We start from the raw sequence: 19,566 nt of genomic DNA, 5'->3' as shown, positions 1-19,566 counted from the left end.
TCTACAGTCTTGTATCATAATAGTTATTTTGGCAAACCAATAATACTCCTGATCATATAACTGTACTCAGAGATGTCAGCAGAAGTTTCTTTTCCATGAATGTAAGAACACATACATGAGTGTGAGTATATAGAAAGCACTTTGAAAGAAATTTGAAGTATAGTTGATTTACAGGGTTGTGTGTTAGTTTCTGGTGTACAAGAAAGAGATTCAGTTATACATATAAAATATATATTTCATTATAGGTTATTTTAAGATATCAAATACAGTTCCTGTGTTATGGAGTAGGACCTTGTTGTGTTTTACATACAGTAGTTTGTATCTGTTAATCCCATGAAAGAAAGTGAAAGTGTTAGCCGCTCAGTTGTGTCCGACTCTTTGTGATCCCATGGACTGTAGCCTGCCAGGCTCCTCTGTCCGTGGAATTCTCCAGGCAAGAATACTGGAGTGGGTAGCCATTCCCTTCTCTGGGGGATCTTCCCAACCCAGGGATCAAACCTGAGTCTCCCGTATGGCAGGCAGATTCTTTACCATCTGAGCCACCAAGGAAGCCCATACTCCTCCTTTATCCCTCTCCCCTTTTCCTCTCTGGTAATGATGTTTGTCTTCTATGTCTGTGAGTCTGTTTCTGTTTTTCAGATAAATTCATTTGTGTTGTATTTTAGATTCCACTTATAAATGACACCATATGGTATTTGTCTTAATCATCCTTACTTCGTATAGTATGATAATTTCTAGGTCCATCCATGTTGCTACAAATGATGTTATTTTATTCTTTTCATGGCAGTTCTGTATTTAGTTTTTTGAGGACCCTCCATAAGGTTTTACATCGTGGTTACACAATTTATACTCCCACCCTCAATGGAGGAGGGTTCCCCTTCCTCCACCCCCATTTATTGTTGGTGGGCTTTGTAGTGACCAACATTCTGAATGGTGTGGGATAGTACCTCACTATAGTTTTGATTTGCATTTCTCTGATAATTAGCAACATTAAGCATATTTTCATGTGCCTATCGGCCATCTGTATGTCTTCTTTGGAGAATTACTTGTTTAGGTCTTCTGCCCATTTTTTTATTCAGTTAGTTGTTTTTAAAACACTTTAATGTTTAAGTATATTCAGTCACTCAGTAAACATTAATCAAATGCCTTCTATAGTCCAAGCACTGAAGTGCTGATAATGCACATAAATTTAACACAGTTCCTGCTCACACATTAACCACAATATTAGAGCATTCAAATAAGTGCTATAATTGAAATTTGATCAGAGGACAGGGCGAGCACAGGGGGGAAAAACAGTGAAATCTACCTGGGAGGGGCTGTGAAGCCTCCATGGGGGTGTTTGGCTTGAATCTCAAAGGAGGAGAAGTTTGACGGGTGATCATGGGGTGTTGGAAGTTAGCAGTCATCTCTTGGAGCAAGAAATAAAAGCTTACACACAAAAGACTCATTTTCTCCACTATTTTAGGGCTGGCCATCCTTTTGGTTATTTTGTAACCTTCTACCTTTGCGCTGCTTATATAGCGTTTATTAACTTTTTCAGTGTTAGGGTAAGAGAGCAACCCTAACATGAGTGAAAGGGAGATTCAGCAATCTTGGCACCATGTAGACTCCCTCCAGTCTGTTAGGGTTTAATCCCAGAGTCCTTACCTTATAGTCTGGCCTTGTGAAAATTTGACCAACTAGCTAATTTCTCAAAAACAGCGGAGGTTTTCTTGATCCTTATCTCATCACCCCATCAACTATCTGTTGACACTGTTCACCTCACCCTTGTTGAAGCTCTGCTTCCATGGTTTCCATGACATCATTCTCTAGGTTCTGCTTCTACCTTTATGACTGCTCAGCCTCAATCTGTGAAATTCTCTACCACTTAAATACTGGCAGGCCTGCTGGAAACTTTTGTTGTTGGTCTTTTGTTTTTGTTTACTTTTTCCAAGTAATCTTGTACATACCCACTTGTTTTCTGTTTTCCCTGTACCTTTGACCCATAAAGATATTTATCTCTCACCCTGCCTAGACATTCATCCCCTTTCAGCTCCTGACTTTACTCACCTGTACGTTAGAACCAGCAGTTTCATAGGTATCGCAGACTCAATATGTCTGAAACAGAACCTACTTTTCTTCCCTCCCTAAACCTGTTCCTCCTCTCAATGAGTAGAACCACTATCCAGCTATCAACCCAACCCAGATTTTATCCTCTACCCTCTCGTTCACCAGTCTGTGTCCTATGCCTAATCCCTGGGCCCCTTCCCAAGCTGCCTGGTAATCAAACTTCATCTTGTCTGTGAACCCCTTCCTACTTGTAACATTTATTCCTGCTGCCACATCTCCATTGCACTCTTGCCTTAATTCAAACTTTAATAGTCCTTCATCTGGACTGGTTTCTCTGTCAACCATTGTGCCCCACCCCCCCATCCCTAATCCATCTTTTTTTTTTAATTTTCTTTTTAATTTTTTTATTGAATGATAATTGCTTTACAGAATTTTATTGTTTTCTGTCAAACCTCAACATGAATCAACCATATGTACACATATAACTGCTCCCTTTTGAACCTCCCTCTCATCTCCTGCCCCATCCCACCCCTCTAGATTGATACAGAGCCTGTGTTTGAGTTTCCTGAGTCATATAGCAAATTTCCATTGGCTATCTATTTTACATATGGTAATGTAAGTTTCCATGTTACTCTTTCCATACATCTCACTCTCCTCCCCTCTTCCCATGTCCATAAGTCTATTTTCTATGTCTGTTTCTCCATTGCTGCCCTGTAAATAAATTCTTCAGTACCATTTTTCTAGATTCTGTATATATGCGTTAGAATATGATATTTATCTTTTTCTTTCTGACTCACTTCACTCTGTATAATAGATTCTAGGTTCGTCCACCTCACCAAAACTGACTCAAATGTGTTCTTTCTATGCCTGAGTAATATTCTATTGTGTATATGTACCACAACTTCTTTATCCATTCATGGGTCAGTGGACATCTAGGTTACTTCCATGTTCTAGCTATTGTAAATAGCGCTGCAGTGAACAATGGGATCAGTTCAGTCGCTCAGTCGTGTCCAACTCTTTGCGACCCCATGAATCGCAGCACGCCAGGCCTCCCTGTCCATCACCAACTTCCGGACTTCACTCACACTCACATCCATCGAGTCAGTGATGCCATCCAGCCATCTCATCCTATGTTGTCCCCTTCTCCTCCTGCCCCCAATCCCTCCCAGCATCAGAGTCTTTTCCAATGAGTCACCTCTTCGCATGAGGTGGCCAAAGTACTGGAGTTTCAGCTTTAGCATCATTCCTTCCAAAGAAATCCCAGGGCTGATCTCCTTCAGAATGCACTGGTTGGATCTCCTTGCAGTCCAAGGGACTCTCAAGAGTCTTCTCCAACACCACAGTTCAAAAGCATCAATTCTTCGGTGCTCAGCTTTCTTCACAGTCCAACTCTCACATCCATACATGACCACAGGAAAAACCATAGCCTTGACTAGACGGACCTTTGTTGGCAAAGTAATGTCTCTGCTTTTGAATATGCTATCTAGGTTGGTCATAACTTTCCTTCCAAGGAGTAAGCGTCTTAATTTCATGGCTGCAATCACCATCTGCAGTGATTTTGGAGCCCAAAAAAATAAAGTCTGACACTGTTTCCACTGTTTCCCCATCTATTTCCCATGAACAGTGGGATACATGTGTCTTTTTCAACCCTGGCTTCCTCAGGGTATATACCTAGGAGTGGGATTGCTGGGTCATATGGTGGTTTTATTCCTAGTTTTTTAAGGAATCTCCATACCGTCTTCCATAATGGCGTATCAGTTTACATTCCCACCAACAGTGCAAGAGCATTCACTTTTCTCCACACCCTCTCCAGCATTTATTGTGTGTAGACTTTTTATGATGGCCATTCTGACCAGTGTGAGGTGATATCTCATTGTAGTTTTGATTTGCATTTCTCTAATAATGAGCAATGCTGAGCATCTTTTCATGTGTTTGTTAGCCATCTGTATGTCTTCTTTGGAGAAATGTCTGTTTATGTCTTTTGCCCACTTTTTGATTGGGTTGTTTGATTTTCTGACATTGAGTTGTATGAGCTGCTTGTATAGTTTGGAAATTAACCCTTTGTCGGTTGTTTCATTTGCTATTATTATCTCCCATTCTGAGGGTTGTCTTTTCACCTTGCTTATAGTTTCCTTTGCTGTGCAAAAGCTTTTATGTTTAATCGGGTCCCGCTTGTTTACTATTGTTTTTATTTCCATTACTCTAGGAGGTGGTTCATGGAGGATCTTGCTTGATTTGTCACTGAGTGTTCTACCTATGTTTTCCTCTAAGAGTTTTATAGTTTCTAGTTTTACATTTATGTCTTTAATCCATTTTGAGTTTATCTTTGTGTCTGGTGTTAGGAAGTGTTCTGATTTCATTCTTTGATGTGTAGGTGTCCAGTTTTCCCAGCACCATTTATTGAAGAGGCTCTTTTTGCTCCATTGTATATTCTTGCCTCCTTTGTCAAAAATAAGGTACCCATAGGTGCATGGGTTTATTTCTGGGCTTTCTTTCTTTTTCCATTGGTCTATATGTCTGTTTTTGTGCCAGTACCACACTGTCTTGATGGACTGTAGCTTTGTAGTAGTATCTGAAGTCAGGAAGCTTGCTTCCTCCAGTTCCATTCTCGAGACTGCTTTGGCTATTTGAGTCTTTTGTGTTTCTGTATGAACTGTGAAATTTTTTGTTCTAGTTCTGTGAACTGTGTTTCTGTATGAACTGTGAAATTTTTTGTTCTAGTTCTGTGAAAAATGCCATTGGTAATTTGATAGGGATCGCATTGAATCTGCAGATTGCATTTGGTAGTATAGTCATTTTCACAATATTGATTCTTCCTCCCCAGGAACATGGAATATCTCTCTATCTGTTTATGTCATCTTTGATTTCTTTCATTAGTGTCTTATAATTTTCTGTGTACAGTTCTTTTGTCCCCTTAGGTAAGTTTATTCCTAAATATTTAATTCTCTTTGTTTCAATGGTGAATGGGATTGATTCCTTCATTTCTCTTTCTGATTTTTCATTGTTAGTATATAGAAATGCAAGTGATTTCTGTATATTGATTTTGTATTCTGCAGCTTTGCTAAATTCACTTGTTCTCTTCCTTATGTTGCTGTAGCCTTTGTGTCATGGGCGGTTACCTAGGACACCTGACTGGATTTGCTTGTTTATGGAATGTATGTAAATCATTAAGAATAAGCCACCAGGTGCATTATTTTGCTGACCTCAGCACTCAGTACAATGTCTAGATCATGGATCATGAACAATAAAACAGTTAAATTAGTATTTGTTAAAATAATATGTTATCTGATTCTGAACTCAGCCCTTACCCTCAATGATTTAGCCATTGGGCAATTGGCTCTCAGCCTGATTCAATCGTTTGGAATTCAAATGTTTGGAATCCCAGCATACACACACACACACACACACACACACACACACACACACACACACACTCTCTCAATTCTTCATACTTTGCAGTCTGTAAAAATATAAGATAGTGCCCCTTACCACCCAAAAGATTTTCAGATTTTTGTCTCTAGTTGAGTTTGAAGAGAGCTATTAGCATATTCCTTTTTACTCTGGGAATATTGTCATCCATTAAACCTATTGAATTTGTGTGTATCACTGTATGAATTTATGCATTTTCACTAGCAAAATTTTAAAAGGACCAAATAGATAAGATCCATTTACTGTAGTGCAAAATTTAAACCTGAGCTTGACCTGTATTGAGTGTATAGCATTATATTTCCAATGATAATTAGGCTGAAAATCCTAAAATGCCTTTGTTACCAAAAAATGTGACATTTTCTCCATGTTCTATATCCACAGCAATGAACTGTTCAGCTGAAGAAACTGAGAATGACCACAGCCCAGAAGCACTCACTAAAAAACTGTCAGATGTATGCCAGTTACGGAGGGACATAGATGAACTACGGACCACAATATCGGACCGCTATGCTCAGGACATGGGAGACAACTGCGTTACCCAGTGACCAGTGTTGGGCCCACAGCAATAACGACCCATTGCAAAGTGCTGCTGTGTTAAGTTCTTCATGTTTCTCTCCAGGAGCCATGATAGAAAGTTGCAAGTGACATGTGTCTTGCTGCATAGATTTTTTTCTGTGGATTTGTTCTGTCGCAGAAGAATTGGGATGTGAGAAAGTTTCGAAGGGGCTTATCTAATCAGGCAAAAAAAAATTAAATTGCCATTTGAAAAATACGATAAAATGTATAAGAAAAAAAAAATCTGTATTCTCAAACTACTGACTGTAGGACCAAGCTGTGAAGAGTGCCCTTCGGATAAAGGGATAGAATTTCTTTTAATCACATAATTGTGTGTGTGTGTGTGTGTGCATGTGTACTTATTTACAAAATTGTAAGGATTTCTAAGATCAAAGCAGAGCTTCTGAGAAAGGCACACACTATATTCTTGTGCTTCTTTTTTTTCTTCATGGAGAAGCTTGTGTTGTACTTGGGGTTTTCAAGGTTGGCTCAGCAAGAGTTCCCACCAAGCAAGTGTTGTAACAGCAGTACAGCAGCAAAACCTTTTGTGTTTTGAACGATCACTGTGCTGAGATGGTGAGGTTGTGGGGTTGGGTTGATTTTCGTACTGTAGACAGGTCAGCGATTTTTCCAGAGTGATTGTGAATCCTGTAAGAGGTGTGAAATACCGATGTGATGGTTAATCCCATTAGCATTATAATTTATGTATTACAAGGTGATTTAACATAATCTGAACTAATTTTAACATGTCCCTTACTATTTACAATTTTTATTTATAGATTATATATATATATATATATATATATCAGTGTAAACAAAGCCATATACAATTAATGCAAACCTAAGGCCACAGATCATTATTGTAAAATGAACAAAATGACTCTGGAACAATAACTCGTTTATCCAAATCTCCAGTGTTTACATTTTCAACAGTTTTGTATCTGTTTTGAAGTTGAAACCACTTTAAGAAAAAATCAACCTGTATTCTTTATATCTGAATTATCACTAGCATAGAACAAAATCTAAACCTAAGTGATACTGAAATTCCTTTTATTAGATAAAGTACATTAAAAACAGGGTTCTTCATAGAATATAAACTTGCCCCAGTTAGTTGTTCTTCTAGGGTATAAGATATCACGATGAAATACAACTGATTTTTTTAGTAGACATGCAATCATTTAAACTTCCAAATGAGTATTTCCCTATTTTAGTTGTATCTCGGAAGGAGTTTATACTTTATTACCTTCAGAGCATTTAGTACATTCTTTTGAATGCACTTAGTTGTGGCAATCAATGTCCTTTACACATTGGTTTTGATTTATCTCTTGATACAGCCCCAAGTCTCATTTAGGTCAAGACAATAGTAGGTAGAAGGAACAAAGGATGAAAATCAAGCTGTAGAATATTGTTTGGGGCAAGAGCAGATCACGTCTGTTTTCTTGCCAGACTTATATTAATGGTATAAAGGCTGCTCCTAGAAAAATATGCTCCTGAATAATTTCAGCAGTGAAAACATCTTTGGGATAGACCTTCAAAGAAACTACCCAGAAAGACATTCAGCTCAGAATTTGACTTACAGACAGTTCTCAACAGTTATTCAATAGTTACATTTCAGCAATCAGTTATGATACATTGTAAGGACATCAGCCTTCCCTTCTGTTCAGTGCCTGAGTCCTCCCTGCCATTTAATATCTTAGGATCTGGACACTAAGAAATCAGTGCATTGTAGGGATTCTGCTTCCCACGGTCCTTAAGTTAAAAAGGAGGGACTTGGTCAGTAGCAAAAATTTGGCTTTTTAAGATGTTCATCTGTTTTTGAATGTTGGTGGTTTAAGACAATCAAGGAGTAGTAAATTTATACCAAAAATCTGATACAGAGAATTCTGCCTTGTAAAAATTAATATCTGTAAAAATGGTCATTTATAGTAAAGTAGTTAATTAGCATCTAAATAGATAATCCACAAGTGTAGCACACATTTTTACATTCTCTTTGAATAGAATCCCCTCCCCCCACCCTCAACCTCCACAATTTTGAAAATAAAGGTACTCTAAAATAATAGTGATAATGGGCAAATAATCACTGATTTGGATCACTAGGTTCTTACTAAAATGTATATGTTTGGGAGTTTTATGGTTATTAGTGTTGTTTAAACAAACTTTTGGTCATTTGTTTTGACTGTAGATGCTTTGTTTTCCACCTTTGTTGTGATAAAATAATTTATATTTTTAAAAAGTAAGTTTTCAAAAACAAAAAATTTGACTTAATTTACATATCTGGGGGTAAAAAATTTTAACCTAACAGAAAATTAACTAACTACTGCTGATATATTTCAGTTTCCAAAATGTATCCCCTCCATGAAAAGGAGAATTAAGGTGTAATAATTTAAGTATAACCTTGAATTACAGACTGTTTATCTCTTGGAATCTGGGTTTCGTAAAGGGTCCTAGATAATAAGCAGACAGCCTTGGAGGGGATTTTGGGGGAAATAAAGCTATTAGCAGTCTAATTTGTCAGTATTTAATTTTGATTTTTTAGAAAATTCCCTTCTCCAAGACAACCTTTTATGTTAGAATAGTAAGAATAATGATATCTCTTTAAAAACAAAGATTTTACTGTTAGACTAGATAAGGTGGACAAGTAGAAACTCTATAGTGTCGTGTCCTAGTTTGAAGTAGGATATTCTTAGGAGTTATTACAGTGATTATCTGTCTGAAGTGAAAATTAACCAAAGTTTTAAAGTAAATCTATTTGAAATTTGCTTAAGTATTGACTTAGGTAAGCCTTGCCTGAGTTTGTTTGTTTCTTTTTTTTTTCCAATAAGTGTGGCCCCTTTTTGTGTTTGAAATAGGAGTCAGTATTCAATGTTAACCATATTTTTATATATTATTTGTTTTGATCATGACAATTTATTAAGCTGAATTAGACTTCTTTCAGTAGCTCGTTAGAGACAATCTCAAGGGCTGGAAAGTGTTGCTAAAATGGATATTGTACATTTCCACAATAATGTACAATAATGAATGACTAATGAAATTATAAATTTTGTCATAGTTCAAGACTTATTAATAGGATTCTCTTAGATGGCATTTTTAAAGGAACTACTTTATTAGGAGAATGTTCTTTCAATATCAGTATTAGTTCATTGAATAATACAGTAGCTGAGAACTTGTACTATATTTTTACATCACATAGTTCAGCTCAGGCACATCTTTGGATTTTGGCATTCTCTTATGCAGCTTTGTATCATTGTAGATACATAATTACAGAAATAAGCAATTCTCATAACCATGCTTACTCAGACAATGTCATTTGAAACTGCCAGTAGCTAGAGGTCTCAGAGCCAAAGTTAATTCATTTTGTTTCCATTTTTGACAGTTTTTTTTCCAGTATTCACAAAACATAAAATTTCTAGCTTCACCCCAAAATGTCATGCTGGAAATTGCTGTATAATAATAACTTGCATTTAATCATGAAGAGGGAAAGGTTTTGGATATTTGGATTTTTATCTTATTTAAAAGAAGCATTGAGTATATTAAGAATGTAGTTTCAAATCAATGTCATTAACAACACTGTTGCAACTGCATACATGAAGAACCTTTTGTGCCTTTTTGCCTGCAGTAAGCATTCATTTCTATTTACATGAGCTGTAAGAATGTTGATGGTTATTGCACCTTGTTCTTCTGTAAATAGACTTGATTAAGGATTTTCGTTTAAAGCAAGGAGCAGTTTTCGTTACTAGGTAGATACCTTAATAAACATAAAGGGAGTTATCAAATAATACATCTTTGGAGTCCAACCTTTTCCCTGTTTAGTGAGCAGGGAACTCCTTTGGAATGTAGTCATTTGTGTGTATGTGTGTATATATGTATATGTATAGTTATTTAAATACATAAACATAAAATTCAGCATCACATTGGTGTGATGTCAAGAAGTAGTAAGGTGCTAGGTGGCTACATTAAAAGCACAGCAGAGTATACCATCAGTAACTATGACTGGTGGCTTTTATAAACTAGGTTCAGTTTTTGAACCGCCCAGAATACCTCATGTGTAAATACAATAGTCATGACTTAATTGAAATACAGTTATTGTAAAAAGAATGTGAAGCCACTGGTTGGCTTATGCCTTCTGATTATTATCCTTGCCTCTTTTTTTGTAAAGGGGTTGTTTTTTGTTTTGTTTTTTAATAGGGTTTACAGCTAGAATTTTGAATGCCAAAGTTCTATTTATTAAATTTTAAAAAGTTTTCGATGTTAATGGCTAAGTATTTTTCCACTGGACTATTGTTTGTTGATGTTGGAATTTGTATTAACAGAGAAATAAATTTTTTATAAAAAATTTATGTCTACCAAGTGCCTAATGTTGATATAAAAATGTATTTGAAATTTCACTCTCTGACTTCTCAATGACAAGAATATACTGGCTTGACTCAAAGTTTTCTTTATGCAAGAAAAACTTACTAGAACAGGGGCACTTCTGCCTCCTATGTCTGTCTGAGGGTTTCTTTTCAGTCATTGCAAAGCATTTTGTCAGGCCTTTTCCTTAAAGGGCACTGAGATTTTCTGATGGCATAAATGCAAGGCATGGCTATGCATTTCAGCTCATAGAACTGTATCTCTACTTTGAATTTCTAAAATTCTTATTTGAATCAAGAGTCTTCTCTCTACTTTTCTAACAGACAAAATCAGATTTCTGTTTTTTATATTGCTAAAGGATTGGCAAGGTAAATCTTTTTTATTTCCTCCCTTCTAATCAGAGATTAAAACCTTACTGAAACATATACAAATAAGACCTTGTTAAAAGATTGCTCTGCAGAGGCCTCAACATCTCAGATTGATGGCGCCCTGGGTCCTTGCTCTAAGTCATATGTGCCTTCATGTTGCCTGCTGGTTAACATTTGGATTAGCAGCGTCTGTTTCTAGTCCAGTTAACTGGCATTGCTGTCAGGAGTTTTTAATGAGGCGTCTAATTCAGTTAACAGGAAAAAGAAGCATGCATTACAGACCCGATAGGTTGTAAGCAAATGACTTGGAAATAAAAACAGAATAGATAAAGTCCTTGAGCATCTCCAAGGTTATTAATGAACAGTCTTCTGCTTTATAAGAAAACATATGATCATTTTGATCTGCTTTTAAAAATAAAGTTTCAGTGTAGTCAGCAAAGGCTTTTGATGGGGTTCATCCCAGTGATTTTGCCAGTACTTTGAGCTTCCTTTTTAGGCCAGTTTCCCAACCAACCAGTCTTTCTGTGTAGAAATACAGAGGACTCAGTTTAAAAGAGGAGTAAATATCCTCCTAGTGTTGGTGCAAAATGATGGCATGTGGATCCAGTAGAGCAAATCATTTACAAATAAATAGCACTCTAACATCATGTCAATTAAGATGGTCTCCTTGATTTAGTGGAGATTCCCATTTGAGGACTGAAATTGTGACAAAGATTTCTTCAATGTTCAAAGAAAACTGCTCTCCCTGATAAATTCAGTGTGATCACAAAAAGAAAAAACAGCTTCCCATTTCAGCCACCTGTTTTTACTTAAACACAGTCTCACTTCACAATCTCCATAAATTCCTTTATAATAGAAGTTTTAATGAAACATACACCTACCCTACTCTGTGACCTGGAAATTCCAGTCTAGGTGTTTACTTGAGATAAACACAAACATTCATCTAAAAAGAGACTTGTAAATGAATGTTCACAGTGGTTTTATCCATAATAATCAAAAGCTGGAAACAGCCCAGGATCTGTCAGTAAGAGTTCTCTACCTAGAGTTGAAAAACAGCATTCTTTCATAACCTCAGGTTTTAATTGATTATCGAATATATGTTAATACTTTGGGGAAGATGGAGTAACATTTCATAGACAACAGTGTGATGGTGTATCAGACTTCCTCTGTATACCACAGGGACTTTTGTTTCTTTTCCCTCTGGGGTGAGCACTATCCTTTGTCGTGCTCCCAGCTGTGTTCCATGAGTCTCCACACTTGATGTGAAGCTCTTGGTTTCACCCTTCTTGAAACTCATCTTTTATGCCATTGTTTTTGAACAGCATAAAGAGCTCATCAGACTTTGAACTCTTTGAGAGCAGGCATGTTGTCTTATTAGCCTTTGCATTTAATAAGCCTGTAGGACATACTAATCTCCAGAGACGTGCAAATACCTGTTGTTAGCCCCAGGAAGGAAGAATGATTTCAAAGGGGAAAGAAATGGTTTTTATAGCATAGGTCATCCTTGGAGGCTGTGGGGTTTTTAATGGGACATGTAAAGTGATAATAAACCCTACTTAGGCAAGTTCCATTTTCCTCCGTCCCTTGGGCCTCTTGCTAATCGCTCCTGTGACTGTCCTCTCTCTGCCCTTCTGTGGGTTCAGGCCACAGGATTGGACACAGTTGTTTCCTAGCCCCAGTGTTCCTGGAGCATAACAATCTCATTGGGCGTTAAGCCAGCTGTGGAGGTTTTGTAAGGACAAATTCAAGGTCTTAAAAGAGGAGCAAAATGTCAGCTTAAACAGTGAATGCAGTTCCATCTATGTATATATGCACAAGTCTGGCGAATAGTCATTGAAGCATATAGTAACAGCTGGCATCCCTTCTACTTAAAGTAGTTTATGTCTGTGACTTGGTATCTTTCATGACTTTCAAAAATTTCTCAGTCATATTCCTCTGCATATTGTTTTTTGTCCTGCTTCCTCTTTTCCCTATAACTGTGCCTCCAGTTATGTGTATCTTCTCTTTTATCCACTATGTATCTTATGTTCTTTACTACTCTTTTGTTCCCTTCATTCTTAATGTTCTCTTGTGATATATCTTCTAATTGACTATTTCTCCTTTTGGCTATATTTAATTATCTATGAAATCCAACCATAGAGTTGGCCAATATCAGGTTTTGTATTTTTCAGTTTTAAAACTTCCATTTGGTTCTTCCTTAGAATTTTTAGTTTTCTTTCAACATTATCAATTTTTTCACTGATTTCTTAAGCAAATTAAGCATAAATATTTTAAAGCCCATTATCTGTATCCTCAGTCGGTTTGTTTCTATTATCTGTTGTTTCTCTTCATTTTTAAAATAAAGTCTTTTGTTCTCACATACCTGTTTTGTTTTTTTTTTCAGAGCTGAATATTTTATATGAAAATATTTAAGGCTCTAGATAATGTTATCTTACTCCAGACAGGATTTAAATTTGCTTCTGGTAGGGCTAGGGGCACTAATCAACTTAATTAACTCAGGGCTTCAGTTGATTTAGAGCAAGGGTTTGAGCCCTTGGGAGAGCCCCCCCCCACCCCCGTATCTGGCTCACCTAGCAAAACCCCAACTCAAAGTAAAGGGTACTTGCCAGCGCTTCCCTTCCTAAAACAGCTGTGGAGTCCAATTTTCACTTTCAATTCCAACCATTAGGTGAGCAATAACCTACAGACCAAATCTAGCCTACCACTTGGTTTTTGGAAATGAAGTTTCATTGGAACACAGTCATGTCCATTTGTTTACCTATTGCCTAAGCTAATTCTGAGCTAAAATTGCAGAATTGAATAGTTGTAGGAGCCTATATGACTCTCAAAGCCAAAATTATGTATTTGTAGAGTTTTGCTGACCCATATCCTGGATCCCTAAGTATAAGGAGAGCTCTGTCCAATTACTCTTTGTGTTACTTCTTCCAGAAATGGCAAATATTCCTAAAGGAAAAATAGCCCCAAATCCCAGGGTAAACTTTTTTGTTTCTTCCTTGTACTGGATCTTGAACCTGTAATATTTTTTTACTGCACCATTACCTCTCTGATGCCTTCAACTAGAATTTTCCCCAGCATTTTCTAATTATTCTTTGTGGAGAGGATTGATCTGAATTTTAGTTTGCATTTATTGGAAGCAGAAATCTTTATAAGACATTTTAACCACCAGTGTTTTTAAAAAATATATTTATTTGGCTACACCAGCCTTAGTTGTGGTACACAGGATCTTCAGTCTTTCTAGTTGCAGCAGGCGGGGTCTAGTTCCCTGACCAGGGATCGAGCCCAGGTCCCCTACACTGAGAGTACAGAGTCTCAGCCTCTGGACCACCAGAGACATCCCTAACCACCAGTCTTTAGGCAAATGCAGCCTGACAGCAGGTACTCCACCATCCCTTCTTGGTTAAAATGTTTGCAGGGGTATTGTCCTTCGTTACTTCTGATCTGTCCTAGTTCTTTGCTCTAGTGATGTAGGGCGCAGTTATTCTAGACTCGGGTCTTACACTTATAAGAAGTGCTATCACTACACAAAAGTTCCTTCCTTCCTAAACTATTTCAGTAGTATATTTACTTCACTAAGGTCCTGCCCCTTAAAATACGTCCTGCATACCTGCTTCTGAATTGTCAAAATGGCAGTCTTAATCAGGCTCTCAAAAACCTTCAGTGATTCTCATTGTCTAAGGAAATCCTTGACATTTAAGCCTTTTTTTTTTTTCTTCATCCTATTTTTTAAGTTTTTCTATTTCCCTAGTCTGGTCAAAATATATTGGTCACATACATTGATCAATGTGGACATTCAGCTCTGCTAAAAAAAAATACCAAATAATTCAGTCAATGCTTCTTTCTCATATAAAATGAATTTCCTCCCATTTATACTCTTCAAAGTTTATTTCAGATGGCATTATGTCTAACCATATTTTCCTTATCCTTCTATGCCTCATAGTGGTTTATACCTGGTTCACATTCAATAAACATGGTTTTCATTGGAAATAAGAGTTGTGTTCTAAGATATTTGCTTTGAGTAATTCTTCAATATTTCTGTTATAGAAACAGATAACTATTCTTCATTGGAGCACTGTCAGTCTTTTATTATTTCTTCCATAAGTATTTGAATATTAATAAAGTAAATAAACTTGCTAAAATTAATGAAGTTATTCCTAGCATTGGAGTGGCTAAATAGTAATAGATAATAACTATTATATAAAGGTTATTATCAGATAGAGTGTTGACAGATTTCTTATAACTTAAACTATTGATAGCAGTTGAATAATTTTAATTCAGAGATTTCCTATTTTTATTCGAGTAGCAAGGTAAACCATGTGACTAGTATCTAAGAATTCTAATATGTTAAAAACTTAGAGCCCTTATTAATTCTACTAATCTCAAATCTCTGGATAGTTTTATGTAAGTATTTTTAAGAGTCGACTCAGATAGTTAATTTAAGAATCCAGCGGAAGATGTATGGAAAGTGTGCTTGAAAGGATATGTGTTTTAAAACTTTTTTACCTAGATTAGAATCTCTAATTTCTTAATGTACGTAAGGTGGGGTAATCATCTTCTTCATAACCTTTGTGTAGTATTTAAATCTGTGATGAAAAACAAATTCTATTTGTGTCTTTGAAAAATTTGACCTCAATAGTTCTGTCTTGTTGACAAGTGGTAAGTAGTATACAGAGCAATAACCAAAAAGATATATACAAAATATATACAAAAGCAACAACCACTCTAATGGTAGAAAGTGAAGAGGAACTAGAGAACCTCTTGATGAGGATGAAAGAGAAGAGTGAAAAAGCTGGCTTAACACTCAACATTCAAAAAACAAAAATCATGGCATCCAGTCCCATCACTTCATGGCAAACAGAAGGGGAAAAAGTGGAAGCAGTGACAGATTTTATTTTCTTAGTCTTCAAAATCAATGAATATGATGGTTGCAGTCACAAAATTAAAAGATGCTTGCTTCTTGGAATAAAAGCTGTGATAAACCTATACAGAGACATCACTTTGCCAACAATGGTCCATATAGTTAAAGCTATGGTTTTTCCAGTAGTCATGTATTGATGTGAGAGTTGGACCATAAAGAAGTCTAAGCACCAAAGAATTGATGCTTTCAAATTGTGATACTTGAGAAGACTCTTGAGAGTTTATTGGGCTGCAAGAGATCAAACCAGTCAATCCTAAAGGAAACCAGTCCTGAGTATTCACTGAAAGGACTGATGTTGAAGCTGAAGCTCTAATACTTTGGCCACCTGATGCAAAGAGCCAAGTTATCGGAAAAGGCCCTGATGCTGGGAAAGATTGAAGGCAAAAGGAGAGGGGAACAGCAGAGGATGGGATGGTTAGATAGGATCACCGACTCAGTGGATATGTATTTGAGCAAAGTCTGGGAGATAGTGGAGGACAGAGGAGTCTGATGTGCTGCCATGTATGAAACGAGTTGCCAGTCCAGGTTCGATGCGCGATACTGGATGCTTGGGGCTGGTGCACTGGGATGACCCAGAGGGATGGAATGGGGAGGGAGGAGGGAGGAGGGTTCAGGATGGGGAACACATGTATACCTGTGGTGGATTCATTTTGATATTTGGCAAAACTAATAAAATTATGTAAAGTTTAAAAATAAATTAAAAATAAATAAAAAAAATAAAATTAATTTTGCCATTTAAAATAAATTTATTAATGACTTTTCTAGTGAAGTCTACAAAGTTAGTTTATATATTGTGACCATTCTGGTCAATATAGCATGTCTATTAGTACATTTACTTGTATGTATACTAAGTATGTGTAGAAAAGACCTTATTGGTGGTTATTTGGTAGGGTGTTATTAAATTTCTGTTTCTTCATGTAAAATATCATGTATGAAACGAGTTGCCAGTCCAGGTTCGATGCATGATACTGGATGCTTGGGGCTGGTGCACTGGGACGACCCAGAGGGATGGTATGGAGAGGGAGGGGGGAGGAGGGTTCAGGATGGGGAACACATGTATACCTGTGGCGGATTCATTTTGATGTTTGGCAAAAATAATACAATTATGTAAAGTTTAAAAATAAAATAAAATAAAAAAAGAGTTGGACATGACTTAGCTGAACAACAACAACTTAACAACAACAACCAAAAGGTCAGAGCTAGAAAATGTTCCTAGAGTACATATTATAATGGAGAATGAAGAGTGGTGGAATCAAATGCCAACTATGTTGAAGATACACAGGATTGGTGAGCTTGGAGGAATGGGAAGAGTTTTTAATCTGGGTTTTGAGTTCAGAATGCAAGTGATAGTAACTTTTATTTGCAAAAAGTGTGGCAAAATGTGTAAGGATTTATGAATCAATGCTAATATTTGCCCATCAATGAATCTGGGGCAGAAGCAGAAAAAAAGAATGAATCTGGAGAAGAAAGAAGGGGATAGCATCACTCTAGCTCAACATTCAGAAAACAAAAATCATGGCATCCGGTCCTATCACTTCATGGGAAATAGATGGGGAAACGGTGGAAACAGTGTCAGACTTTATTTTTTTGGGCTCCAAAATCACTGCAGATGGTGACTGCAGGCATGAAATTAAAAGACGCTTACTCCTTGGAAGGAAAGTTATGACCAACCTAGATAGCATATTCAAAAGCAGAGACATTACTTTGCCAACAAAGGTCTGTCTAGTCAAGGCTATGGTTTTTCCTGTGGTCATGTATGGATGTGAGAGTTGGACTGTGATGAAGGCTGAGTGCTGAAGAATTGATGCTTTTGAACTGTGGTGTTGGAGAAGACTCTTGAGAGTCCCTTGGACTGCAAGGAGATCCAACCAGTGCATTCTGAAGGAGATCAGCCCTGGGATTTCTTTGGAAGGAATGATGCTAAAGCTGAAACTCCAGTACTTTGGCCACCTCATGCGAAGAGTTGATTCATTGGAAAAGACTGATGCTAGCAGGGAGGGATTGGGGGCAGGAGGAGAAGGGGATGACAGAGGATGAGATGGCTGGATGACATCACCGACTCAATGGACGTGAGTGTGAGTGAACTCCGGGAGTTGGTGATGGACAGGGAGGCCTGGCGTGCTGTGATTCATGGGGTCGCAAAGAGTTGGACGCGACTGAGCAACTGAACTGAACTGAACTGATGGTACTCAGGAAGGTCCCATTACTGATAGAGGAATGCTTGCTTCTATTTCATGTGAATGAAGCAATGTATGGGGGATTGCTTATTCCAAAACATCTGTCAGTATTTCACAACTAGTGATTCACACTTTTGAACAGCTAGTATGATTCATATTTTACTCAGCTTGAATTTCTCTTTTAATAGATTTTGTTTTTAGAGAAACTTTGGGTTTACAGAAAAGCTGCACAGAAAATATACCCATTCTCATTCCAGCTCTGCACACAATTTCTCCTACTATTAACATTTTGCATTAGTGTGATACATTCTTTGTAAGTGATGAGCCAATACTGATCTATTATTTTTACTAAAGTCTGTAGTTTATAACGGGGCTTCTCTGTTGGCTCAGTAGTAAAGAATACGCCTGCAATATGGGAGACTTGGGTTTGGTCCCTGAGTCAGGAAGATCCCCTGGAGCAGGAAATGACAATCTACTCCAGTATTCTTGCTTGGGAAATTCCATGGATAGAGGGGCCTGGCGGGCTACAGTCCATGGGGTCAAAAAAGAATTGGGCACAACTTGGCGACTAAACAACATAGTTTATAATAGGGTTCATCTCTGAACAGTTCTCTGGGTTTTGGCAAATACATAGTGTCAGGTATCCACCACTGCAGGATTAAACAGAATAGTCTGACCACCCTAAAAATCTTCTGTGCTCCATTTATTCCTCCCTGTCGCTAAACTCTTCTCAATCACTGTTCTTTTCACTGTCTCCACGATATCACCTTTTCCAAAGTGTCATATAGTTGTGATTATATTGTATATAACCTCTTCTGATTGGCTTCTGAAACTTAACAGTGTGAATGTAAGATTTATCCATATGCCTTGACAGCTTATTTCTATGGCTTAAAAGCTTAATTCTTCTTATCACTGAATATTCCATTGTATGGATATACCACGGTTTATCCATTCACTTATTGAAGGACTCTTGGTTGTTTCCAGGTTTTTGGCAATTGTGAATATAAAGATTCTATAAGCTTTTGTGTGCAGGTTTTTGTGTGGACATATTTTCAAATTTTTGAGTAAATATCTAGAAGTGCAATCGCCAGGTTATATGGTATATTTAACCTATAAAACACTGCCAAGTTGTCTTCCAAAATGACTTATCATTTTGCTCTCTCATCAATGAGACTTCCAACTGCATTTGGTGTTATCACTGTTTTGGACTTTAAATTCTAATAGGTGTGGAGTGGCATCTCATTATTGTTTTAATTTGCATTTCCCTGATACTATACAATGTTGAGCATATTTTCATACTCTTATTTACCATTTCTCTCTTCTTTGGTGAAATGTCTGTTAGAATCTCTTGCCCATTTTTAAAATTGAGTTGTTTGGTTTCTTACTGTTGAATTTTAAGAGTTCTCTGTATATTTTGGACAGAAGTCCTTTATCAGATGTGTATGGGCGATGGTTTATATTTCCAGTCTATGGCTTATATTTGATTCTCTTGAAAGCGTCTTTCTGAAGATGGAAGTTTTAATTTTTAACAAAGTTCAACTTTTAAATTTTTTCTCTGATGGATTATGTTTTTGATGGGGTACCTAAAAAGTCATCACCCAATCATAAGTTCACATGGATTTTTCTCCTATGTTATCTTCTAGTTTTGTAGTTTTCATTTTACATTTAGATCTTGACCCATTTGAAGGTAATTTTTGTGAGAGCTCTAAGGTCTGTATCTAGA

General features: G+C 37.0%; 1 protein-coding gene across 3 annotated transcripts in view; it reads left to right on the top strand.

Annotated features, from left to right (window-relative positions):
- CEP85L (centrosomal protein 85 like) overlaps positions 1–10,179 on the top strand; it is a 145,692-nt gene extending 135,513 nt beyond the window's left edge. For 2 of the 3 annotated variants that reach the window (XM_006071450.4, XM_006071451.4), the window contains one exon: positions 5,860–10,179. In XM_006071450.4, the coding sequence (XP_006071512.3) occupies positions 5,860–6,023 (164 nt within the window). In that variant the 3' untranslated portion in view covers positions 6,024–10,179. The remainder of the gene's footprint in view (positions 1–5,859) is intronic. The other variant, XM_006071452.4, reaches the window with a different exon arrangement.
- The last annotated feature ends 9,387 nt before the right edge of the window (positions 10,180–19,566 follow it).

Source organism: Bubalus bubalis, chromosome 10 (genome assembly GCF_019923935.1).
Source record: "Bubalus bubalis isolate 160015118507 breed Murrah chromosome 10, NDDB_SH_1, whole genome shotgun sequence".
Taxonomy (NCBI): domain Eukaryota; kingdom Metazoa; phylum Chordata; class Mammalia; order Artiodactyla; family Bovidae; genus Bubalus; species Bubalus bubalis.
The sequence above is the reverse complement of the archived record's forward strand: the minus strand, read 5'-3'. Positions and strand labels throughout refer to the sequence as shown.